This window comes from Phragmites australis, chromosome 2, assembly GCF_958298935.1.
Source record: "Phragmites australis chromosome 2, lpPhrAust1.1, whole genome shotgun sequence".
Lineage (NCBI taxonomy): Eukaryota > Viridiplantae > Streptophyta > Magnoliopsida > Poales > Poaceae > Phragmites > Phragmites australis.
This window is the reverse complement of record NC_084922.1, coordinates 36413363-36439240: the sequence shown is the minus strand read 5'-3', so window position 1 is coordinate 36439240 and position 25878 is coordinate 36413363. Positions and strand designations below refer to the sequence as shown.

The window sequence follows — 25878 nt, the reverse complement described above, 5'->3', positions numbered from 1 at the left end:
TAAAAATATGTACTTAGTATAAATAAATAATTTATTGATATATATGAGGTTAATTAATATAAGATTAATTAAATATCGTATGTTAGATAAAAAATAGAGTAATTTATTATTTACTCTACGTATTGTAATATTTGTATATTTATAAAAAAATGTATATATGTGATATCGGAGATATAACGAGAAGTGGGAACGAAGAGCGGATTCAAGTTCTCATTTTCATATTAATTCACGAGGGACGAAACCTTTCCATCTCTGACCCTTAATAGTGGAATACCCCGTGACAAATCGGATATTGAGTCACATTGACATCCCTATATCTAGGGTTCTGAACGCTTGATCTGTTCACACCCGCGGATGAGCCAAGCAGGGCTTACATTGCGCATGCCAGCTTAGCCCTTCCACTGTGTTGGAAGCAAGCAGTCATAGTTAAACAAGCATCTTTACTCATCGAAGTGTTTGTAATCTCGAATGGATTTTATGCTTGTGAGTAAGCTAGCTCGACTTATTTCTGTTGAACAAATAGTTTTTTTAATCTATCTGTTCATTTCAGAATACGCAACGAATTAAACAGCTCGTCGTATCTTTTGTAAGTTACTATATACAAAACTCAGAATACTGCATGCGATATACAAAACTCAGAATAATGCATGCACGTGTAGTCCATAATCCCTATATAGAATAATAAATGGTACCAATGCACGTAAGTGCGTAACCATAACAAGAGTTGGCTCACATTACACGATATTCAGTATGTACGAGTATATGGCCATGGAATGGAAGTACCCGCTTTCCAGTTTCTCCACCGAAAGCCATCGAGTTTTTTCGATCAATCCATCCACCCAGCGACGACGCACTGCCTAACTGTCGGCCAGGTGGCCCCCTCCACGCCGTCCCGCCCGCCGGTCCATGCAGCCCACCGCTGCCCGGCTGTCCTCCCGCGCACATGTCATCCTAATCGGCCCCGTAAGAGCACTTTCCCCACGAAAAGAACGACCTGAGCCGCAAATTACCCGCCCTAACCCAATTCTGATCTCGTCTCCCCGATCACCCCCGGTCCCGAATCCACCACTTTTTTTCCTCCGCGCCGCCCGTCGTCGTCGCGCTCGCCTTTACCCTTAATCAAATCCCCTTCTCTCTGTTGCTACCGCACCGCCACCCTCCCGAGCCCCAACTTTCTCTCTGCCCCCACCCCCCCCCCCTCCCCCCGGGCTTTTGGTTTTGGAAATGTCGCATGCGGCCGTGGTGGTGCGCTGGCGGCGAGGCGAGGTGACGGCACGACCCGATCGCACGTTGGCGCGAGCGGGCGGGCGGCACAGCACAGTTCCGCCTCGCGCACCGCACCGCACCGAGATTATTTGCCATTTTTATAATCGCGTTACATGAGAGTCGCGTCCGCTTGGCCTGGCTGGCTGGCTCCCCTCCAACCTCCTCTCCTGTCGCGCTTGCGCCTGTGCTCCTCACGTCGTGCCGCGGTCGCGTTGCCCTCCACCACCACCAGCCCACCGCCCCCGCGTCGCTGCTGCAGCTGCTGCTGCTTCGTGGTCCGCCGTACGCCCCCGAGGCGGATCGTGCCGCCGCATAGGGGACCGGCGATTGGCGTGCGCCCGAGGGGAGGAGATCGCCCGTCGGCGCCGCCGACCGAGCCGCGACTCCTCCCGTCCGATCGCAGCGCTTTGAAGGCCCGACCCTCTGTACACCGGGGGGGGGGGGGCTCGATCGCCGCAGATGAAACATGGTGCGTGGCTGGCCCTGACTCGCCCATGCTTACGTTTTTGTTTTGGTGATGCGGTGTGTCGGGGGTGCGGCTTTTGTCTACTTGTGTGCGCGTCTGTTTCTGGCTGGGTTTGGAAGAGAATCGTGTGGTTTTGGAACTCGTGTTTGCGGGAAAGCGAAGTGAGATTGGAGTTGGCCTTTTGCGGAATTTTGAAGGATTTGATGAATTGTTTGGATTTTTCTGGTACACATGTTGGATGAACTGATTCTAGGTTTCTCACGCCGTGGCAAACTGTGGTGACAAGTAGTTTATTTGTGGAGGCAGTTCTGATTATAGCGGAATTACCAGCCGAGCAGTATGCTATGATACACTCTGGCTTAAAAATTCAGTGCATTTCACTTGTATCAGAACCCAGCTGAATTTAATTGGTATAGCCGTATAGGAGTTGGATGAAGTAGAGTTCAGTTTGCTCTGGGGGATTAGCTGAACTATGGAAGACCTTGCTTTGCTTCTGGTTTAGTTTCAGGGCAGAGATGCAAATTGCTGGAATCAGCTACACAATAATATGCTCAGACCTGGACGAATTTCTGTTTATTATACACAAGAAAAAAACTGCATTGTAATTGCAGTTCATGTTGTGGTCTGTGAAAGCTCTGTAAAACCCACCGACCTTTTGCAATTGACTGCGGTGCAAAATTTAGATATAGATGTGTGCCACTCTGCTGATCCACCTTGAATGCCATTTCACATGTTGAATTTGTCACTTGCCACATGTGCAGGCTTCGATGTTAAACATTGTTATAGGCTCTCATGTGTGGTTGGAAGATAAAGATTTAGCTTGGGTTGATGGTGAGGTCTTCCGAATTGATGGGCAAAATGCCCATGTTCGCACAACCAAGGGAAAAACGGTATGTGTTGCCATGTTGATGCATTCTGTTACATCCCTATTTCTTTTGCTTTTGGACTCTAATTTCTGAGTTCAATTTCTGGTTCAGAGTGCATTTGCAACTTTGCTGCTGTGTGTACCATCATCTGTCACTCTTCTAGTATTCGGCTAAGCAAGTATAGACTGATGCTGCCATTTAGCGAAAAACACTCTACTGTTAAACTATTCTCATACATACAGTAGTGTCCTATGCACTGCCAGGAAAACCTTAATAAGAAAGATGGATAATCTATTTGAACAATGAAAGACGGCTAATCTCACTTCTACGTTTATTACAATACGTGGGGGATACGGCAGAAATGTTCCCTTTCTTCATTGGCACCTTAGTTATAGTTGATTATTGTGATGCTACACAAATGCTTCTGTTTTATTTGCAAGCATAGCTAGTGGTTTCTGCTTGCAGATTAATAAAATTGAGAACAGCATTGTGTGATACCATAACAGCTCAGGTTACATGACTTTCATGCACGACTTTAGGGGAGTGTGTGTTGGGGTGGGGGTGGGGGGATGTAGCCTCTACGAAACGCTGGATACAAGATGAGATGCACATTTGATTAGCAAAGCAACTTGGATGTCTGACGTTCGAGAAGATGATGGGGGCCTCCACTGAAAAACTGTACTTGCTATATAGTTACTCATCTAAGCGTTGAAATGTTATTTATACAGAATTACCATAACCAGTTCTTATTTAGATTAGATGGATGGTACTATGTTTGAAAAACTATAATATATAGAAAATATTCTGAATAATGTACCCTAAAATCTTGAGAGGGAAAAGGAGATGCATGCTTAAGCCATTCTTTGGACACTGTACACAGGGATATCCTAGGGTCTTGGAGTTAAAGGTGTTCATTTTTATTGGATATACACCCACCACAGACCTTGGAGCTTGGCCCCTCTTCAAGAGCAGTGCAACATTAACTCGTATAGATCGCCTTTAGCTGGTAAGGACATATGCAAAAAGCCAGTAAATTCAGTTTATCCCTAAGAAAAGGCATACAAGTGATTGAGAACACTGCCATGAGTACGCTGAGTAACGTAAGGGTGCGAATGTTCAAGTTATAATATAATACCACGTTGAAGCCAATGATGTGCCAGATTCACCTTGTATCATTAACTACTGTACTTAGATGTCTAGCTTGAAGTTCTGTTTTGTGTCATTAAACCGCATGGCTATCAGGTTACGTTGTTGCTTGTGTAAGCAGGTCATTGCAAATATATCGGATATACACCCTAAAGACACAGAAGCACCACCTGATGGAGTTGATGACATGACAAGGTTATCATACTTGCATGAGCCTGGTGTTTTAGATAACCTGGCTGTCAGATATGCCAAAAATATAATTTATGTGAGTGATTGTTCTATTATATCGTGGAAAGCTCAATTATTAAGTGAGTTAATCTTCTCTAATGCTGTTCTCTTGAGTTCCAGAGCTACACTGGCAATATTTTGATTGCAATAAATCCATTCCAAAGGCTGCCTAATCTGGTTGATGTCCGTACTATGGAAAAATACAAAGGCGCAGATCTTGGTGACCTAGATCCTCATGTATTTGCAATAGCTGACGTCTCTTACAGGTGAATGTTTATACTACTTCCGTTTGATTTCATTCATGAACTGCCAAGTGGAGGTACCCCTATATTGATTGTATCATTTTGCATTCATTTGAATAAGGAAACAGGCAAATGATAAACGAAGGAAAGAGTAACTCCATTTTGGTCAGTGGTGAAAGTGGTGCTGGCAAAACTGAAACTACTAAGTTATTGATGAGATATCTTGCATTTTTGGGTGGGAGATCTGGAACAGGAGCGAGGACAGTCGAACAGCAGGTTTTAGAAGTAAGTTGGAAACTTCTATAAGTTATAAGTTTTTAACATTTCTTGCTGATGACAGCAATGTTCCATTTGTCAAGAAGATATGAAAGTCTCTTAAAAGCTAGAATTTCAGTTGCAATTATTGTTTCCATTACTTACTTATGTTCTGGATCCAGTCTAACCCAGTCCTTGAAGCTTTTGGGAATGCGAAAACTGTTCGGAACAACAACTCAAGGTAATTTGTTTATGAATATCATAATATGGAACTCAGAAGATGTTGAAAATGTTTTGTCGGTAGATGTGGTAGTACCAAATAGACTTAAGGTACAAAATCCTGGTGGTAGTATCTAATATATTACATAACTGAAAGTATGATGGATAACAGTATTTGTTTTGGTATCTGTTGAAGTATATCACACACCTTTTCTCAATAGCTTAATGTTTTGGGTGAGTTGGTTGGTGCATGAAACTTATGATGTTATCTGAGCCAAAGGTCTTGGGTTGGAGACCTAGCTGGTGCAATGTAAAGAAAAATAGATCCCTTTCTGTGAGTCCTCATAGTCGGCCTGGCCTGTGAACCTAGTCGTGTGGGGGAGTATTAAAGTATACTGCCCACCTTTTGTCAACAGCTTAAGCTTTTGAATGCATTGGTTACTTACAAGTATCCACGTAAGCAAAAGTGCGACCATGTGTGTGGACACTTTTTGGTTGTAGACATGGGGAATTAGATAACCAAAATTATGACAAGGTGGCAATATTTTAAATTTTAGACCTCAATATGAAAGCTTGGAGTTTTGTAGCAATCGGTTGGTTTTGGTAGCCCATGTAGAATTTAACACATAACAGTTGCAGCAAGCTAGCAAGTGATTGAAAAGGCATGGCATCAGACTAGTCCACATTTGGCAAATTATACACAAGAAAAAGGCCTGTTGGTAGCACCTTAGGAAATCTTACTACAGCTCTGGTGAAAATGAAAACTAGTTCAAATTTATGTGGCATAAAAAACCTTTTTCTGGTCGCTGCAGTCACTAGCCAAGCAGACCTGCTGACAAAAGTAATAGCAACAGTGATTAAAAAGAAACTGCAACCATTTCAGACTCTTTGTGTGAGAGGTCAAAATAATTGTAGGTCTTCTGTTCTCAATCTTATAAAGAAAGATAATAATATAAAATTTATCAATTTATCCTCTCGTACGTGCACATACTATGGTACTTACACACCTGTTAAACTTTTTCTCAACATGGTGAAGTCGATTTGGTAAATTTGTTGAAATCCAATTTGACAAGAGTGGGAAGATATCTGGTGCTGCCATTAGAACTTACTTGCTTGAGAGATCTCGAGTCTGCCAAACTAATAGTCCAGAGAGAAACTACCATTGCTTTTACTTCCTGTGTGCAGCACCATCAGAGGTAACTTTTTCCCAACTGTTGTGTAATTTATTTACTTCAGGTCTTCAATCCAAGTTGTTACATGTGCCATTTTTTGTGCCAAACTTGTGGTTGCAGGATCTAAAGAAGTATAAGCTGGGGGACCCATCTTCATTTCACTATCTCAATCAGTCAGCTTGCATTAAAGTTGATGGGATCAACGATGCTGAAGAATATCTCGCAACAAGAACTGCAATGGATACTGTTGGCATCACTGAGCAAGAACAGGTTTCAAATTCCTCCTTTTTTCTTCCAAATAAATGAAGCGATTCAGTAAGTAATTCCTTTTCCCAAATGGCATGACTGTTTTACAGGAAGCTATATTCCGGGTTGTTGCTACTGTGCTTCATCTTGGAAACATTAACTTTGCGAAAGGGAGAGAGGCAGATTCATCTGTAATAAAGGATGACAAATCTAGATTCCATCTTAATACAGCAGGAGAGCTCTTGATGTATGCCTGATGTTTTCAGTTCTCCACTTCTCTTCATAACTTTAATGCTATCTGTTACATATTTATAATCCACGTTGCACTTGGAACGGTCATTACAGGTGTGATTGCAAGAAGTTGGAGAACGCCTTAATAAATAGGGAAATAAATACGCCAGAAGGAGTGATTACCACTTCAGTTGGTCCTAATTCTGCTACTATTAGTAGGGATGGTCTAGCAAAACAGATATACTCTCGATTATTTGACTGGTAATAGACTTGGGCATGTATTCCATACTTAAATATGTACTTGTTTTCTAAGTACATACAGTTATATTATTGCAGGCTTGTGAATAGAATAAATGCATCAATAGGACAAGACCCAAACTCGAACCAACTGATCGGGGTACTTGATATATATGGTTTTGAAAGTTTTAAAACTAACAGGTAAGCAGTTAGTTCCAGAAAGAACAGCAAATTTATACTGTGAAAGACTTTTCATCGGGGCACTTACTCTCCTACTCGTATGTGACTCTGATAACAGTTTTGAACAACTATGCATCAATTTTACCAATGAAAAACTCCAGCAACATTTTAACCAGGTATATGTGAAACTCAAAACTCATATTTTCAATAGAATTTTGTTTTCTTGCTTCCATGAGTCAATCAAAATGTGGTGCTTGTTTTGGCAGAATGTCTTCAAAATGGAGCAGGAGGAGTATACAAGGGAGCAGATTAATTGGAGCTATATAGAGTTTGTTGACAACCAAGATGTACTTGACTTGATTGAAAAGGTATGAGTTAGTTACTATATAAGATTCATTGCCTTGTGGTTACTAAGGCAATTGTTAACATTGGGATAACTTGACCGCCCTGCCTAGCAGGCTTTGATCTTTGCTTTGATTAAATTCCTCTTCCTTATTACAAACTATGTAGGAATTCCTATTTTGGACAGCCTAAACAAGGAAACTTATTTCTATAGAAGGACTAGCAATAAAAGGAAGGCTAATATTATAGATGGACTTTAGAGTCTGAATTGTAGTAGGAAACTAGTACTGATCTTTCCCAATCTGCTTCCTGCGCCTTTGGTAAACAATCCCAAAGCATGGACCCATAACAGTTAATATGGGAAACTCATCTGCTGTTAACTTGCCATCATTTATGACATATGCCCTGATGTTCTTATAAGAAAAAAGAGCTAGCCTGCAGCTGTGAGTAAAGCACTGCTGCAGTCAGTGCTGGATAAAAAGATAAAAGCCCATCTACCTGGCATTGGCTTGAATTCTTGGAGCTAAAACTCAGCTCAAGTAAAAATAAATAGTCAATGCCAAGTCAAACTTTGAGCTCATAATTAACTTTGAGTCGATTTTGATGTGGACCATGCTCAACTTGAATAGGAACACTATGCCAGGAGTGTTTTTTTCTTGTCAAAGGGTATATAAATAAACTGATGGTAGGGAAAACTCCAGGATCGGCTTGGCTCAAGCTTTGGCGATCTTTGAATAAGTGTTGTAGCTTCACTTGAGTCGATCAACATGCATGCTTAAAACCAAGCTAAGATCAGGGCAATAGATTGTCAATCCCAACCTAGCAATATTGCATTATTTTACCACAATGTCCTACATACATGATGGCAATTATCAACACACTTCGTTCTTGACTTCTTGTTTTACATTCTTATCTATTGCCACCTATTATCTTTTTGTCTTCTCATGTTCAGTTATCATTTTTTCTGTGTCCAGAAACCAGGTGGCATTATTGCACTTCTTGATGAAGCCTGGTGAGTTTACACGCTTTAGTTCCACTACGATGTGCATGTTCAATATTTTCCTATGACCAAGTTATTGCTGCGTTTTCCCTCAAAAAAAAAAAAAGTTAATGCTGTGGTGATGTATGCCTGGTGGAGAGAACTGCAAAAATTTAGATACTTGATCCAGTAGGACTTTTTAGATCCTATTTTCCATACTTCACTGAATTGAACACCAGTGTCTGCATCCAAATAACATTTTCTTGTATTAATCAAGGATATGCACTCTTGCACCGATTTTGTGAATACATGCGTTTAACAAGATTCCTTTTTCCCCCTATATCCATCAGCATGTTCCCAAAGTCAACACACGAGACATTATCTCAGAAACTGTATGAAAAGTTCAAGAGCCACAAAAGATTCACCAAACCAAAGCTTTCCCGTACTGCATTTACAGTTCAACATTATGCTGGAGATGTAAGTATTTCCCCCTATACCACTCTTATCAATCTTCTGGTGTTCATTCATTTACTTGACTACACCCTTTTTCCTATTTTTTCCAGGTAACATATCAATCTGACCAATTCCTGGATAAAAACAAAGACTATGTGGTAGCAGAGCATCAAGAATTACTTAATGCTTCCAAGTGCCCTTTTGTATCTGGTTTATTTCCACCAGTGACAGAAGAGAACACAAAATCATCAAAATCCTCGATTGCGACCCGCTTTAAGGTAACATGTCTACTGTGGTTAATTTGTGTTATATATTCTATCAACTTATTTATACTCTATATTGTTTAATGGTCTTTATAATGGTTTGTACTTTAGATGCCTTTGATTTGAATAGTTTTTCCCTTCATGTATTACCAATCATCAAAAGATAAAACCAGTTGCCATGGCATAAAAGGGACATGCGAGCATGGCTCCTAGGTCGTTTTAGAGTTGGTTTTACCATGTTTTTCCCCATCAATATACACCGGGCATTTTGTATTACTGTCTACTGGCTTACAAGACTTACATGATGACACATAAGCTCACATTCGTATGTAACTTCCCTGAAATGGTAAGCTTGCTTATGCAGTTAGCTTCTCTGCTAAGTGGGATTGTGAGATGTTCACCTTTTTCCAATACTTTAACCCTATTGATTGGTGTCTCCCAATCTCTATGCACCATTGCTGCTGTATGCACCCTTGTTTGATGCTGCTGCATCTACTGGGTTGCAAGTATATGGGTTGGGACCAGCCATAAGTCTTTCCCTTGGTACCATAGCATGTAGTTGAAAACTTGACGATGAAGGAGCAGGAGCTATGCTGTAACAGACTGAAAATAGAGATCTGTAAAAATATAGATTTTCTAAAGAAAAAAGTTATCCTCCCTACAATATCATTTCGCATAATCAAGATTGGAGAGGGTCCTTTTCTTTTGTTAACATGTTGAGCGTCATAATAGCATGGTACCTGTATCAAAGTTTAGTTGAATACAGCATTACAGGGAAGAAACAATTGAACCCTCAATAGAAGTTTAGGGGCCGAGTTGACATAGAATAAAAGGGACTCAAGTTTCGAGTGTGAATTGGTTAAAATTATTTTCTATATTCTTAAGCTTTGATACAATGTCATTGTGAACGTGCATTTGATTATTGGATGCGATTTGCAGATGCAACTTCATGAGCTCATGGAGACTTTGAGCTCTACGGAACCACATTACATTAGATGTATAAAACCAAATAGTGTTCTTAAGCCTGCCATTTTTGAGAACACCAACGTTCTACAGCAGCTTCGATGTTCAGTAAGGAAGATGTTGCATACATTTTCTCTAAATTTCTAGATATTCAGTGTCATGGTGCTCTTTGATAATTGTTTTCCTTCCTAATAGGGTGTTCTTGAAGCCATTAGAATCAGCTGTGCTGGATATCCCACACGGAAGCTATTTCATGATTTTCTTCATCGCTTTCGTGTTCTTGCTCCTGAAATTTTGAAAGAAAAGTGAGCACCATTGTTCAACAATTGTATGTGTTCTCTGTTTCTTTCTTTCTTTTTTAGCTGTAATCTTAACGACATTCATTTCTGATAGAAATGATGAAAAAGTCACCTGCCAAAAGATTTTGGACAAAATAGGAGTACAGGGTTATCAGGTAAAACACACTTTACCAGCCAACATCCTTTGCATGTGTCATATATTGATAATTCTCTCCTCTTCACAACCTTGAAACATGACAGTCCATAAAGATGGGGAGATTATTCCTTAATAAGGGAGGGTGCAACATATATAATTGTAAAGAGGTTTTCTAACGGGCTAAGGAAACTTTGTGCTGAAATGGGTGTGACCATGATACCGTGAGAATAGATGGGCAAGGTCATGTGAGTTTGAATGGCCTTGACTTGAAAATTGGATGGCTTTTGTTTGGATTCAGTTAGGAGAATAGATGGGCAAGGTCATGTGAACTGAAATATCTTAGGAGTGAAACATGGACGGTTTTTGTTTGGGTTTCAGTTGGGTTCTATGGTACGGTATGTTTTTTAAGGGAATATGGTACAGTATGTTATGACCCAACAAGTTCAATTGCTTTGAGTTCAAGGCATTTTGTTGTTGTTGTATGTCGACAAGACAAATTATCAAAAAGATTTAAAGAATAAGGCACTTAGTTCACTGGGATGGGTAGGAATTGAATCCTGGCTAATGACCACAATGAACTCATGAGGGAGGGTTGAAGTATAGGGTTGGTTCCTGCTGGAGTTTAATGTGGTTGGAGTGGGAGCAGTGGTGTATTTGCAAAAGAAGGTTGGGATGAGTGAGTTTAGGAATTGGCCATTGCCAGACATTTGACCTCTTTTACATGTTTCTTGTTTTAAGAAAAAACTCGACCAACCTAGGAGGAACTAGGTGACATTGTAAATAAGAAGACATAGGCACCCAAATTCGAGCCAAAGAGGACTCGAACTTGGGTGGTCTAGGCGTACATCCACACCCTCAGCTCAGTTCCTATGTTTCTTGTTTAGGCTTCTTTTTGTTTCTTGGGATGGCATCATAGAAATTCAAGATTCTGAATCGACTTTTTGCATGAACCTGAGTCCCAAAGGATTTTGTCCTGTATAGCTATTACATCTAGTATCAGACAAAATTGTATGCTTGCAAAGTTTGTATAATCATTACTCGCATGCTGCAAAATATGTTCTGAGCAACAGATAGGAAGAACTAAGGTATTTCTGAGAGCTGGTCAAATGGCTGAACTGGATGCTAGAAGAACAGAGGTGCGAAACAATGCAGCCAGAGGTGCTCAGAGTCAATTCCGTACTCATGTTGCTCGTGAGCAGTTCTTAATTCTACGGAATGCATCTATCTGTTTGCAATCCTTTGTTAGAGGTAAAATCTTTTCAATATGGCACCTGAAGTAAAATTGCATAATCATAGAATCACAGTCATAGTATCAGATAGAGCCTTGTGCATATATTAAGATCTCTATTGTTAATTGCAGCAAGATTGGCTTGTAAGCTACACGAGTTCTTGAGACAACAAGCAGCAGCACTGAAAATTCAGAAAAACACCCGGTGGTATTTTGCATGGAAAACTTATTATCAACTACGCTTGTCAGCAATTACGTTGCAGACAGGGCTAAGGGCCATGGTAGCTCGCAATGAATTCAACATCAGAAAGCAAAATAAAGCTTCTATCCATGTCCAGGTAGGCTAGCAATTCTTGTAGCAATTTGCTGCTGTTTTCCTTATTATGCTGCAGATGGACATTAAGCTCCAACATTTTTTTTTGTCTTTTCGTATTTATTTGCTTCTATTTTGGACCATCACTATGCCACCGCTTACCTGCAGTCCCGGTGGCGGTGCCACAGAGATTATTCAAATTATATAAAACTGAAGGGAGCAGCACTAACATATCAATGTGCTTGGCGAAGAAGGGTTGCCCGGAAGGAGCTACAAAAGCTCAGAATGGTACTTGAGCACCTTTACAGTCTATTCATTTGTGTAAGATTTTTCCCTTTTTGTAAAGTTTTTTCGGGTTGCAAACTTTCTAGGCTGCAAGAGATACGCAAGCTCTAAAGGTGGCAAAAGAGAAACTTGAGGAGCGTGTGGAAGAGCTAACAAGCCGCCTGGGCCTAGAGAAGAAACTAAGGGTCAATACTTGGTCTTGAATCCCATTGGAATTGTTAAATAATATTTCAGTACTTGGCAACACAGAGCCTATTCTTTGGACCTAGAAGTACATTATATTGCATCCTGTACTGATGCATGATGCTTATAGACATAGCACCTATTGAGCATACTCATGTATATTCTATATGCAGACTGATTTGGAGAAGTCCAAGGTAGAAGAAGTTTCTAAATTGCAGGCTGCTCTTCTTGAGATGGAGCAGCGAGTACAAGAAGTCACAGCAATGCAGGAGAGAGAATCAGCAAAAAAGGCTGTTGAAGAAGCTCTGGCTCAAGAAAGAGAAAAGATCAGTTTATTGACTACTGAAAATGAGGGCCTCAAGGTATGTTCTTTGCCCATAACATTAATGTTGATTGCAACTGAACTACACGCAGAAGGATTCGAACAAGGATTATTGTTTTTTTCCAAATGAATCACAATCAATCAATCATAGTATTTTCATAAGTTAATAAAGTGAATGGTGTATTATTATAAAACCTATCCTGGAATTTATTGAAGCTGTAGCCTAAATTTAGCATATTTCACATGGTTTAAAATATTATGACAATGGGTCCTTTCTACTATGACAGGCGCTGCTAATAGCAGAACGCGAGGAGAATGATGTAAAAAAGAAAGAACATGCTAATGCTCAGGAAAGAAATGAAGAATTAAATAAGAAAGTCAAGGGCACAGATGAAAAGATCAAACAGTTTAGTGATATTATACAGAGGTTTGGTGCTTCTGTCCTCTACATTGTTTCTCGACTCTTGTACAGAGCTGGTCAAGGTGTATTTAGTATACAAGTTCCAGCAGTGTTGAAACCAGCAAATTCTATTTTCTTTGCTCATTCAAATGGAAATATTATAGCAGCGAGTAGCAGGCGAGCGCATCCATTGTTCTTGTGGGGTCCCTACCCTTAAGATTTTGTAGAAATTCATGGACTTGCATAGAGCTTTTTCTATGCATAGTGGCTGTTTTGTAAGATTTCAGGGTCCATGTACATCCACCAGCCAGTTCAGTGAGGTACTGACTCCAAAATTTATTTGCTGCCATAATGAGATACTGGACTTAAACTGGCCTGTGTAATTGTATTAGAAAAAAATATCCTCTTTTCAATTTTTGGGATGGTCCCTTGCCAGGAAAACAGGTGACAAGAGCCTCATACATAATTCTACTAGCAAAAGCTTTCATGCAACACACATAGACATGCATGTTCAGACATAGGATGGTTGCAGAGCATAATTTTTCCATTTCATATATTATTCATGTGGCGATCTGAGTGGGACTTTTATTTGCATGATCCACAATGTATTCCATTTGGGAGCAAGGAACTGGACCACTCACTGGTGCAGACCAGAATTGTATTGTAGGGGTATTTCATAATATATGTTGTCATTTTGAAGACATGTGGTTTCTTGTTAATTTAAAAATTGCAGGGAGCTTTTGCTCCCATTCCTAGATTTATTCTCATGACTTCCAATGGTTCAGGAAGTCAGGACAGCTCCTTACTTTGCTAGGTGGTTATAGTTATATTTAGGATCCATTCCTGCATTTGCTGGGAATTACTCCGATAATGAACGTTCTCTTTTCTGTATCAAAACAGACTAGAAGGGACTGTAAGGGAAGGAGAGGCCCTTCTGCTAACAGAAAGGCAACAAAGTGAAGCAGCTAGCACTGCACTAGCTGAATCTCAAGTGAGAAATGAAGCATTAGCAAGCAAGCTTGAAGATGCTGTGAACCAAAATGATCTCCTCTGTGAAACTGCTAAAAGGTTTGTTATTCCAGAAACTACTGCGAGCAGCACTCCGATGTGTAGTTTTGTGAAACTAGCCATCATCAATAATCCCTAGTTTGCATCTTTTATAAGATCATAGTTAAATGGCCTGCGAATACAGTGGTGATGGTGATTATTATTTTATGGAACTAGACCTTTTTCTTTTCATCCTTCTCTACATGTGGTCCAATTCCAATAGCTTGCTCCTTGTTGTGGAATGCAGTTTTGAAGAAGCCATGGCAAATCTGGAATCTTCACTGACAGTTGAAAAGCAACAGCATGAGGCAGATATGGTAGAACTAGTTGAAGCACGAGAGAAAATTGAAGAGCTTCAGAGAGAAGTTGGGGATACTGACGAAAAATCCACTCTGCTTCAGACTACTATACAAAGGTTTTTCTTTTGTTCTCCTTTGCAAGATTTCTAACCTCTTGTGAACATGCATGAAGTTTTAAGGTCAAGTTTGTAATATGATGTTTTTTCGCAACCATATATTTTATATATTAATAAAATTCTGTTAAGTTTTCCTTTATTTTTAGGGGATACATCAAGGGAGAACCTGTTATAAATGAATAATATGAAGCAAATTAAAAAGATATGATGCACAGATCTATTTACAAGGAGAGAGGGAAAATATTAATGCAACCATTATGTGATATCTTAACTGACTTTTTGGGAGACTAACAGTTGTCTCTTCTTTTCATGGGTGGACATAGACTTGAAGAAAGATTAAGGGAGAAGGATGCTCTGTTGATCACAGAAAGACAAGAAAATGAAGCGAGTAAGAAATTGCTCAGCAAATCTCAGGATAGAAATAAGGAGTTACTCAATAAAATTGAAGACGCTGAAAAAAATAATGCTCAATTCCAAGACACCATCCAAAGGTCAGTTGCTTAACATTCACCTTGCATTATTTTTATGCCTTAACGCAGTTCATTTCTGATTTATTTTCCTAGTTTCCAAATTTCACTTGCTATCTGTAATCTCAATATCGTACTGTTAGCGAACCATTCTGTAATCTCACCATTGTCACAACTGATTTGTTCCCCATTGATATAGACATGAAGAAAATATAACAGCACTGGAAACTTCACTGAGAACTGAAAGGCAGCAAAACGATGGAATCATGAAGCAACTAACTGACTCTCAGGGAGAAATAGGAGAGCTGCAAAGGAAGCTTGAAGATGCTGATAGCAGAAACAGTCTGCTTCAAGATTCTTTACAGAGGTTCCATTCTTATCTTAGATTAATACCCAATGTGATTCACACTTAAGCACGTAGTACTGGTTTTTATCAATAACCTAGTCACTCGTCTTTAAAACTACATGCATCTAGTTAGCAAGCATTTGACATAGATAAGCACTCTTGTCCTCCTGTAAGTATACAAGTGCTTTCTGTTCCATTAACCAAATGTTGTGAATAGTGTCAAGAAAATCAAGCAATAAGTAAAGAACTTACGAAAATATGATGTAAGAGAGAGGACAAACAAATGAAGAAACTGGAAAATTGGAAGATATCGGACATGACTAAACTGTCCATATTACGTGCTCAGTCAGATTATCTCATGAACCATAGAATGTGATGACCTTAGCAGCTAATTGTCAGAACTCGTCAATCATCATGCTTGGCTGTTGACATAGCCTTTCTAAGCTTTTGTCTGATACTATTTTATCATGAGAAAATGGATAAAAGATTGTATCATTACTCAGTATGAAAGAGATGGCTTATGCAACCAGAGAAGTGGATTCATGAATAGATTCTCAATACTGAAGATTTGCCCCTCTTAACTGTCAGTGATAAAGGTTCATCCTCCTATCATGAATGTAGACATGTAAGAAATAACAAGAGGTCATCCTCACTAACTAGGTATTCTTTAGTGTCCTAATTAGAACTGATTTGATCATGGCTATGGTACCACTTTTCATTTAAAACATACAATAGCTATTCAAAAGGTACGAATTTATTTCCACTTTTATTCTCTTTCCTTATGGATGAAAGCTAGTGTTCATGCAGTTTAATTGCCATTAGCTTGATCCCAGTCATCATCTGTGACAAAAAAAGGAATAGAATTTCAAAGAGCTAGACCAGGAACCAGTTCCCGTCCTGATTTTAGGCTTGTTCTGGTCTATCTGGTTCACGTCTCCTGTTTTTTATTATTTTCCTCATGCTTACCCTTTTCCTTTTTTCTCTCTCTTTCCTGAAAGTTTTGTGTTTATGCCATCTTGTATAAGTATTACATCGACATTTCATTAAAATTAGCTCAAAGCAACCTTCAAACCAGCTGGTACAGCTAGTCATGCCGGAGTGCATGTTTTTCCATCCTTGCTTGTTATCGTTGTAACTATGAAACAACATTTGAAGCAATTGCGAGATTCTCTTTCGAAGGAATAAAAATGACACAAACCAAGAAAGCACTTGCCACATATGAAGAAAGATATTTTGAATTCATTATGGAACTCGATGACGCTGCTACAAAGATGTCAGCTACTTAATACCAGAAGATGGTCATCTAGTCTTAATTGTATGACTTGTTCATCAACTCACTGCATGGTTTTTGACCTGGAATTTTTTGGTTTCTTATTTTTAATTTGACAATGATGTCCTTTTCTTCAGTGAATAGACTGGAAGAATTGCAATATCATGACAATCCTTGTTGCTAACTGCAAGGCAGCAAAATGAAGCGGCAATAAAATAACTAGCTGAATTTCAGAAGAAAAAAATATATAGCAAGGATAATTGCAGATTGGGATACGAAAGTAAACTTGTGCAGGATAGTTACTTTACCAAAAGAGCTACTGTAAGCTTGTCAGGCTTACGCTACTCATTCATTGATAATCTAGAATTACTTTTAGACTTTCAGTAGAGGAGGGTCCAGTTTTTTATTAGAGATCCCATTGTTGTCGTTTCAAAGTAGTTAATTTCTTGTGAGCCCTTTTAATTAGTCACTTTGTATTCTTTCTCAATCACCTTAGACTTGAAGAAGATGCTACTACAAGAGAGGGCTTATTGGTAGCTGAAAAGCAAGAAAATGAAGTGACAAAAAAGACACTAACTGAAGCTCTGGATCAAATAGAGGAATTAGTCAAGGAAGTTGAGTGTACTAACCACAGTGTGCATCAGCTTCAAGATAGTATACAAAGGTCTGTTTACAGCAACATAGCAGTCATTCATGGAACCTGATTGTTTGCCTTGATTTTTACCATTTTGTATCCATGAACGTAGACTTGAACAAAGTGCAGTTGCAAGAGAGGCAATTTTGCTAACGGAACGTCAGGAAAAAGATGCAACATCAAAAGCGCTAGCAGAGGCACAAGGAAGGATTGAGGGTTCACTGAAGGAAATTTACTCTGCTAATAGAAAAATTGATCAACTTCAAAAAACTATAGAGAGGTTTGTTGTTCTTTATTGCCGGGAATCACTTGCATACCCTGCATTTACCTCCATCTGCAAACATCCTGTTGCATGGGTTCTCAAAGCAGTTCTATGCTGATATTCCTTTTTACCTGAGTTCATGGGAATTCCTTACAATTTCCGAGAGCTCATCTACTCTGTGATAGTTAGTGTTGTCAGTGACTGCATAATTTGGAATAGATACTGCTGCAGCTATCAGCCCATTGCCTCCATAGAATAGTTGTTGGAATGGAAGAAAAATAATGTGAATAATGAAGTTGATGACTTTGTTGAATTGTTCTGTGGATAGTGGATGATGTGGAAACCCTTTTTACCATGACCTTGAGCTGGTTGAGATTAAGTGAACTAGGAAATGAATTGTAGAGGAGGTGACGAGAACCTAACATAGTATCATGATCTTTCATTTAACTTGTGTGGAATAAAGATTACTTAGGACACAACTGCTATTTGTTGACCCAGGAGATGCTAAATAATTGCCCACTTGAACGGGTACCACTTGGAAGTTACTCAGTTATTTGACATTTGGCTTGATTGTTTATTTGATCCAAATTCATGGATCATAGCTGTTGTAATTTGATCCTGAACATAGGTTAGAAGAGGGTGCAACAACAATAGATGCTGAGCATGATCAAACAAAGAAAGAACTTTTTGAAGCTCAAGAGATAAACAAGGAATTACTAATGAAAATTGAGGAAGATGAGAAAAAGATAGACCGGCTCCTAGAGAATGTGGAGAGGTCCGTTTCTTGTTTTGCTAACTCTATTTGGTAGTTTGCATATCGCTCATTTGTACATGTATATATACTGGCATATGGCCTACATGGAATATAAGTTACTATTCCTAACAGTTTGGTTGGCATACCTAACAGCTAAACTGAATTATTGTGCACTAACCGGTACAGCAAAGATCCCCTCAATATTTTGAAACCTTGTGAGCTAACACCGATTCCCTTAATTTAATTAATATAGACTTGAAAAAGAAGCAACTGCAAGAGAGTCTTTGCTGCTTATGACAAAGCAAAGTCATGATGGCACTATAAAAGTTCTGGTTGACGCTCAAGAGAGAAACCAAGAGTTGATGAACAAACTAGAGGGCTCAGATAGCAAAATTGGTCTGCTCGAAGATTCAGTAAAAAGGTCGTATCTCTTTTTTTACAAGTGTTTGTGAGACTCATACCAACAATATTCTACAGTTACCTACTTCTATGATTGCCTCGTACCATTGTGCATGACTATTTCCCACCAGAGTGTGATACTTCTCTTCTTTGGACATAGACTTGTAGAAAGTACAGCAGATAAAGATTTTTTATTGGCAGTAGAAAGACATGAAAACAGTCAAACCAAGAAAGAATTAGCTGGTGCTCAGAAAAAGATTGTAGAATTGCTAAATGAAGTGCCAGATACTCGTGCAACTATCGCAGAACTTGACGACTCAATTCGGAGGCCTGTAACTTCTTATAGGATTGAGTAACGCTTCTCCTCTGACTTCAGAGCACTAACCTTGAATTTTATCTTCAATTGCATAATGCAATGATGTGCTCCCATGCGCGTGCATAGACTCGAAGGAGATTTGGGAGTAACCGAGGCTCTATTGCTAACTGAAAAGGAACATAATGTTTCCACCTTAAGATTACTTACAGAAGCACAATCAAAAATTGAAGAATTAATAAAGAATCTTGAAGATGAAGATAGAAAATTTTATAGTCTTCAGGATACAATAAAAAGGTTAGATTTCTTTCAATCTCCCCCCACCCCTTTTGGTAGTTTCAAGGATTTTCCGCTTATTGCTTGCCCTCCCCCTGTGTCGCTCGCCCTGGCGACTCGGGGGGCGACTAGACCCCCAGCCCAACACCCCCCAAAAGCGAGCTAGATCCGGCCGCCGTCGGCCGCCGCCAGCGGCCAGCGGCGGCTCCGAAGCCGGGACGCCGCGGCCACCCCTCCCCTCTCCTCTCCCTCCGTTCCCCCTCTCCTTCCCCCCACTCCTGTCGTTCGTCGCGCTCTCCCCGGACCGATCCGCCAGCATGGTCGCCGCTCGGGCCGGATCCGTGCGTGTGTTCGCCGGATCTGCTCTTCCCGACCGGAATCACGCGAATACATGTGTGTTTGCCGCCTCTTGCCGCCTGTTGCTGTCCGTCGCCTCCGGCGGCAGGTTGTGGGCTTGCGAGGGTTGCGTGGCCCCTTGCTGGCGGTGGGCTGTTGGGGTCGGGGCTGCTACCCGGATGGTCGCCGTGCTCCCTGGCTCTCTCTAGCTGGTGGTCATTTTTTACTTCTGGCTACTCTCCATCTACCAGCCATGGCGCAGGTGGCAACTGCGCGTTGGGCAGTTCCTCGCTTGTCCCTGTGCTCCTTTTGTGTCCATCCGTTGTGATGCAACCCTGACGGCCATGATGTGTGTTGCCGCTGGTCGTCCCTTGATGGTGGTGCATTGCTCGGGCCGTCGTGCTCTTGTTTTCCTGCAGGTCTTCGGCTGATTGACCCATCGAGCCTTTTGGCTCTCGGGGTGCTTCGTGGTTGGGGGGAGTTTTTTGGGCGAAAGCTGTGGTTGGCATCTTGCCATTGCCGTCGACAGTGACGCCCGTGGGTGTCATTACCTCCCTAGAGGCGTCGCGTTGAAACTTCTCCCTGGGTTCGGAGTATACCCTTGTCGTCGTTCTCACATCTAGCGGCATTTCTTGCAAGGCACACCATCCTCTGTTGCTTTTCGGTGAAGCTTCCCTGCACCTTTCGGCGCATCGAGGCTATGGCTTTGTCCCGATGTCCCAGGTCACCATCGGTTAGGTAGTCAGGTGTGAGAGCTGGGCTCCGTCTGTTTAAGTTGTAGGGTTGTTCTGGTCGAGGTGCTAGCTGGACTTAGCTGCTTGCGGAGTTGCGTTGCTTGGTGCGGGCACCGCTTCTCTAGTCGCCGGGTCGTATGCTACTAAGCCGACTTTTGTTATTCGGTTGTTTAGGGGTTGGGGTTGGGGTTTCTTTCTTTCTTCTTTATCTTACGCGTGAGCTGGACTCCACAGGTTGTAGTACTATGCTTGTTATGTTTTTTGACCCGGATTCCCTTATAAATTGGGTCATTTTCTTCTTAATATAATGACGCGTAGCTCTCTTGCGTGTTCGAGAAAAAAAAAAGATTTTCCACTTTGTTCACACGCCATGAGAAAATGGAGTGGGAAAACCTCGAATGCTCTCCATAGGAGTGGCAAACCCTCAAATTTTTTTATGGTAATGGTTGGGATCTTTACTACACACATTGTTTGTTGGATCATCCTCTTTTTCTTTTGTAGAGTTGAGATCACATACCCCAACATCAACATTTATCTTTGTCATTTTACAACTATAGTAGTGAATTTTTCATTTCCCATTCACAGACTTGAACAAGATGGCACTGCCAATGAAGCCTTATTGCTAACCGAAAAACAGGCACATGAGGCAACAAGGAAGACTCTCACTGAAGCACAGGAAAGGAATGAAGAATTGCTGAAGAAAATTCATGATGATGAGAAAAATATTCTTCAACTTCAGTTTACTATACAGAGGTCCATAGACAACTTTGCACTTGCAATCTTGCCTATACCATAGGGCTCTAATTATTTGAAGCAAATGTACCTCATCCCTCAAATACTTGATATATCAAATATTTATTTCTTCTACAAACACAGGTTTGAGGAAAATACAGTTGCAAATGAGAATTTGTTGTTGAGAGAAAGGGAGCAAAATGATGCAACAACAAAAGTGCACATTGAAAGTCAAGAAAGATATGAAGAACTACTAAAGAAATTCGTGGATGTTGACAGTAAAATTGATCTTCTTCAAGATACCATAGAAAGGTACTTCATCTGTCCATTGCTGTTGGACCTATTTATGAGCCTGTATGTTTTGGTAGTGCTTATTGTCTCCTGTCTTTACTAGATTCTAATGCTTCATATCTGGTTCTTCAATTCAGGCTTGGAGAAAATACAACTACAAAGGATGCTCTGTTGCTATCAGAGAGGCATGAGAAGGATTCAATTAAGAAAGCACATACTGAGGCTGAAGAGAAAAACAAAGTGTTACTAATGAAAGTTGAAGATGCTAATGAAAAAAATGAACACCTTCAAACTACAATAAACAAGTTTGTACCTTCACTGATGCTTTGTCAATGTTTTATCCATATTCTACACCTACCCAACCATGCATGCATGCACACTCGTTCATGAAAAAAATCAAGTACCGTGTCTTTCTAATGATTTTTCAATGTTTTCCATATTCCAAACTACCTATCCACACATGCATGCATAATTGCTCACATACCCTCGGCTTATGATGTATGGATTTTGATATTGGATACTGCCAGTTATTTGCTATTCTCAGCTTTATCGAATTATAATATTGTGCTTGTCAATGAAACAGGCTTGAAGAAAACATCTCTGCAAAAGATGTTTCTTTGGAAGCTGCAATGCAAGAGAATGTCACAATCAGGAAATCTCTTACTGAAGCACAAGAGAGAAATGATGAATTACTCAAGAAAATTAACGATAGTGAATACAGGATCCACTTACTTCAAGACACAGCACAGAAGTTAGTATCATTTTTCTCTATGTAGCTTTCTGAATTTCAGTGTGCTGATATTAACATTTATAAGTCATACTTTCTTCTCTGAAACAAGGCTTCAAGTAGATGCTATATCAAGATTGTCTTCTTTTGTAATGGAAAAACAAGAAAGTGATGCTGCCAAGAGAGCTGTTACTGAAGCTCATGAAAGAAATGAAGATTTACTGAAGAGAAACGAGGACCTCCTCAAGAGGAATGATGATTTGATTAAGAAAATTGAAGAGTCTGGTAAAATTGTCACTCAACTTCAGGAGGCCTTACAAAGGTATGCACATGCATACTTGTGTTCCATTTATCTCAAATACATGTATCAGGTCCTGCTCTATGTCACTACGAATTTCAATCAAACAATTCTCATCCATTCTTCCATAAACAGGCTTGAAGGAAAAGCAGCCAACTTAGAGGCTGAGAACCAAGTTCTCCATCAACAAGCAATTGCAACTCCGTCTACTGCCAAATCCTCAGCTTCACGCTCAAAAATAACAAGGATCTATGTAAATTGTGTCTTTAATGAACCTGCTTTAAATATGCTTTGCACGATCATTCAACGCTGGAAACTGAAACTTCTGCTGTTTTTACAGAGAAGCCCAGAGAATGGCCATATGTTGAATGGTGGCATAACACAAACTGAAATGAAGCCCTCAACTGGCACATCAGAAGCAATACCCTCAGTGGTGAGTTTAACCATGTATATAGCTTCATAACATTTCTGAAAAATATCTCTAAACTGAGCTTTTAAACTGTACATTTTAAAATGTTTTATAGGGCAATGTTCCTGACTTGAGCAACCAAAAAGATTTTGAACATGGAGAAAAACTTCAAAGAGCACTTAATCAGAAATATCAGGTATGCTACGTGCTATTTGTTGAATTGAAATCTTCACTTTACCTTGTAATGATAGTTTTATTATCTTTTGGAAGTCTTCCCAGCACCAGCAGCCCCAGGATGATCAGCAGTTGTTACTCACTTGCATTTCACAATATCTTGGATTTTCCGGGAGCAAGCCTGTTGCAGCTCTTCTTATATATCAATTCCTTCTTCATTGGAGATCATTTGAAGCAATGAAAACGGGCATCTTCGACAGCATTCTACAGACTATAAACTCAGCAATAGAGGTTCCTTCTTCTTAGCTTGTATTTTTCCCTTTGATCTTATTATTTTTTAAAACCACTGGCACTCATGGCACACCACTTCTACTTGGTGCAAAAGAACTGGAAAATTATATTTATCAAATTTCTTAGTCATTTGAATCTAGAATCACGTCCATCCAACATGTATGCAAAATAAAAATTGGCGAGGTTAGAGGCTACATGTTCACTCTGGAAGCCTAGAATTTGTGATAAAACATGAAAAGTGAAGCAATTACAATCCTAATTTTATGGCCAAAATTATTTTTAATTGTAAAATTACATACAATACTATGTCATGCGTCTTCACTAGAATTTTGCTGATCGTCCTGATATTTTCTTCCCCTCCCTTAAAGGCTCAAAATGACATGAGAACATTGGCGTATTGGTTGTCCAACTTATCTACGTTAACAGTTCTCCTTCAGCGGTCATACAAAACTACTCGGACAGCAATCTCAACTCCGCAAAGGCGAAGATTTTCGTCGGAAAGGATCTTTCATGCAAATCAAACTTCAAATGCTGGGCTTGCTTATCTCAGTGGCCAATCAGTTGTTGGATCTGCTGGACTAGCCCAAGTTGAAGCAAAATATCCAGCTTTGCTCTTCAAACAGCAGCTTGTGGATCTAATTGAAAAGGTTTATGGTATGATAAGTGACAGTGTGAAAAAGAAGCTAAACCCTTTGCTTGAATTGTGTATACAGGTACTGCCACCTGAAAAGCTGAGCATATGTTTCTTTTTTTCCCCTTTCAAAGATATCTAAATATAGAACTCCTCAGGATCCACGAACTTCACACTCAAGTCAAGCAAAAGGCCATCTGAATGGCCTGGGCCAACAGAACCAACTCGCGCATTGGTTGGGCATTGTGAAAATCCTCACCAGCTACTTGGATGTACTGAGGGCAAATCATGTATGTGCTGAACTATTATTGACCTGTGGCATCCATTAGTGAAATATTCTGAAATCTGAATGCACTTGTCTTATTCGATTGAATTTGCAGGTTCCATCAATTTTGGTGCACAAACTGTTCGCTCAAATATTTTCACTGATTGATGTTCAACTATTTAACCGGTAAACATTTTGTCCTAGTCATTTTGTCTTCACATATTTATGGTTTCTCTAATACATTTTCCTTTGAAACTAGACTACTTTTGCGGCGTGAGTGCTGTTCGTTTAGTAATGGGGAATATGTCAGAGCTGGACTAGCTGAACTAAAACATTGGTCCGACAATGCTACTGGAGAGGTAGGTTAATCACTTCCCTGTTTTGATATGGGTTTTCCAAATGCTATTGGCTTATTTTATATATATATTTCACACAGTTTGCAGGTTCAGCCTGGGAGGCACTGAGGCATATCAGACAGGCTGTTGATTTCTTGGTGTGCATTTCTTTGTTACAAAACTGTCTTTTATCATCTTAAAAAAAAGCAGTCTCCATTTTCACAATTGTTTCAATACTTGACAATTTTCTTATTTTTTAGATAATTTTCTAATCATAAATGCATCCCTACTACTCTTTCGTCAGGTGATTTCTCTAAAGCCAATGAGGACATTAAGAGAGATACGCACTGATGTGTGCCCCGTAAGTATTTGGTTTGACCAGGTTCCTTTCACTGCTTGTCTTCACCGCTTAGGGTTGTACTCATATTTTCATGATATCTTCAGACCCTCAGCATACAACAGCTAGAGCGAATAGTCAGTATGTACTTGGATGACGTGAATGGTACAAACACTATTTCAGCAGAGGTAAGTTGATCAGCTTCACTATTGTAACATTTTGCCTTACCACACAAAGTCTGTGTTCAATTCCAAATGATCTATCAGCTGACAAATGCCTTTGATCTACCTATCTGTAGTTTACATCCAGCTTGAAAACTGTGGTACATGAGGAATCGAATACTGTCACGACTTTTTCTATACTACTAGATGATGATTCCAGGTTTGTTATATTTGAAAATGTTAGCAGAATTAAGTTCAAGAACCATTAATGCCAATAGCTCGTGGTTTCACTCATTTCATTCCTCAATGCAGCATACCTTTTTCACTTGACGATATTACAAAGACATTACCAGTCATTGAGGTGGCTGATGACGACTTGCTACCTTTTGTCCATGAAAACCCAAACTTTGCCTTTTTATTGCAAAGGAGGGAGTAGTAAATTTTTTCTCACCACTGAGACTTCGCCGCTTGTGGATAAGCCAGGAGTCCTATCTAGGATGTACAGTACGCGTGATTCTTTTTATACCAGATGGCAAGCAATCGAAGAGTAGTTGCTAGGAGAGATTATAGGCTTCTGATTTTTATTGATTGGTTCGTTGATTGTATGTGTATTTAGGTTGTTCTTGCCCCTTTTTTCATTGTAGTCATTTTTTGGCTTGTATACTAAGGGGGCTAAGGGCAGAAGGCCCTGCCCTTTTAAGCATAGTAGCACGAGGTTATGCTGTAAGTAGGGAAGCTGTACATGTGTTGTAAATGATAGAAGAAAATAGACGTCATTGTTCTGCTGGTGTAGAAAGATGGCTTTGTGGTTGGCGTGTATTATTAGTTCATTGCATAATTGTTGTATTGCACATCCGTTCCAGTGTACAGAACTTCAGGCTGAAGATTCATTATATATTTCCAGTCCCTTTCCCCCCTGAAAGTAACTCAATTGCCTAAATGAGCGGTCGTTTAGTAACATCTCTCTCTCTCTCTCTCTCTCTCTCTCTCTCTCTCTCTCTCTCTCTCTCTCTCTCTCTCTGAAGCCAAGAAAGATGGCATGCTTTTCTGTCTT

General features: G+C 40.0%; 1 protein-coding gene across 7 annotated transcripts; it reads left to right on the top strand.

Moving 5' to 3' along the window:
• Positions 1 to 1261: 1261 nt before the first annotated feature.
• LOC133908594 (myosin-17-like) lies at positions 1262 to 25678 on the top strand. Of its 7 annotated transcripts, XM_062350692.1 has the most exons (51): positions 1262 to 1735; positions 2494 to 2622; positions 3866 to 4009; positions 4093 to 4238; positions 4343 to 4499; positions 4652 to 4710; positions 5725 to 5884; positions 5981 to 6130; positions 6217 to 6353; positions 6452 to 6598; positions 6674 to 6775; positions 6873 to 6930; positions 7021 to 7122; positions 8071 to 8108; positions 8426 to 8552; positions 8639 to 8806; positions 9731 to 9862; positions 9950 to 10059; positions 10148 to 10208; positions 11260 to 11437; positions 11550 to 11755; positions 11899 to 12018; positions 12102 to 12200; positions 12372 to 12560; positions 12808 to 12947; positions 13821 to 13988; positions 14215 to 14382; positions 14706 to 14873; positions 15049 to 15216; positions 16962 to 17129; positions 17212 to 17379; positions 17990 to 18136; positions 18369 to 18536; positions 20759 to 20926; positions 21050 to 21217; positions 21334 to 21501; positions 21780 to 21947; positions 22036 to 22245; positions 22357 to 22474; positions 22562 to 22654; positions 22746 to 22826; positions 22901 to 23095; positions 23464 to 23808; positions 23885 to 24016; positions 24107 to 24177; positions 24251 to 24350; positions 24428 to 24484; positions 24631 to 24687; positions 24771 to 24851; positions 24962 to 25044; positions 25137 to 25678. In XM_062350692.1, exons 1-51 carry the CDS (start codon positions 1733 to 1735, stop codon positions 25258 to 25260), a joined length of 6804 nt encoding a protein of 2267 aa, XP_062206676.1. In that variant the 5' UTR covers positions 1262 to 1732; the 3' UTR covers positions 25261 to 25678. The 7 variants fall into 7 exon arrangements, with proteins under 7 accessions (XP_062206676.1, XP_062206677.1, XP_062206678.1 ...); XM_062350693.1 differs by lacking the exon at positions 17990 to 18136 and having other exon boundaries at positions 1263 to 1735; XM_062350694.1 differs by lacking the exon at positions 18369 to 18536 and having other exon boundaries at positions 1263 to 1735.
• The last annotated feature ends 200 nt before the right edge of the window (positions 25679 to 25878 follow it).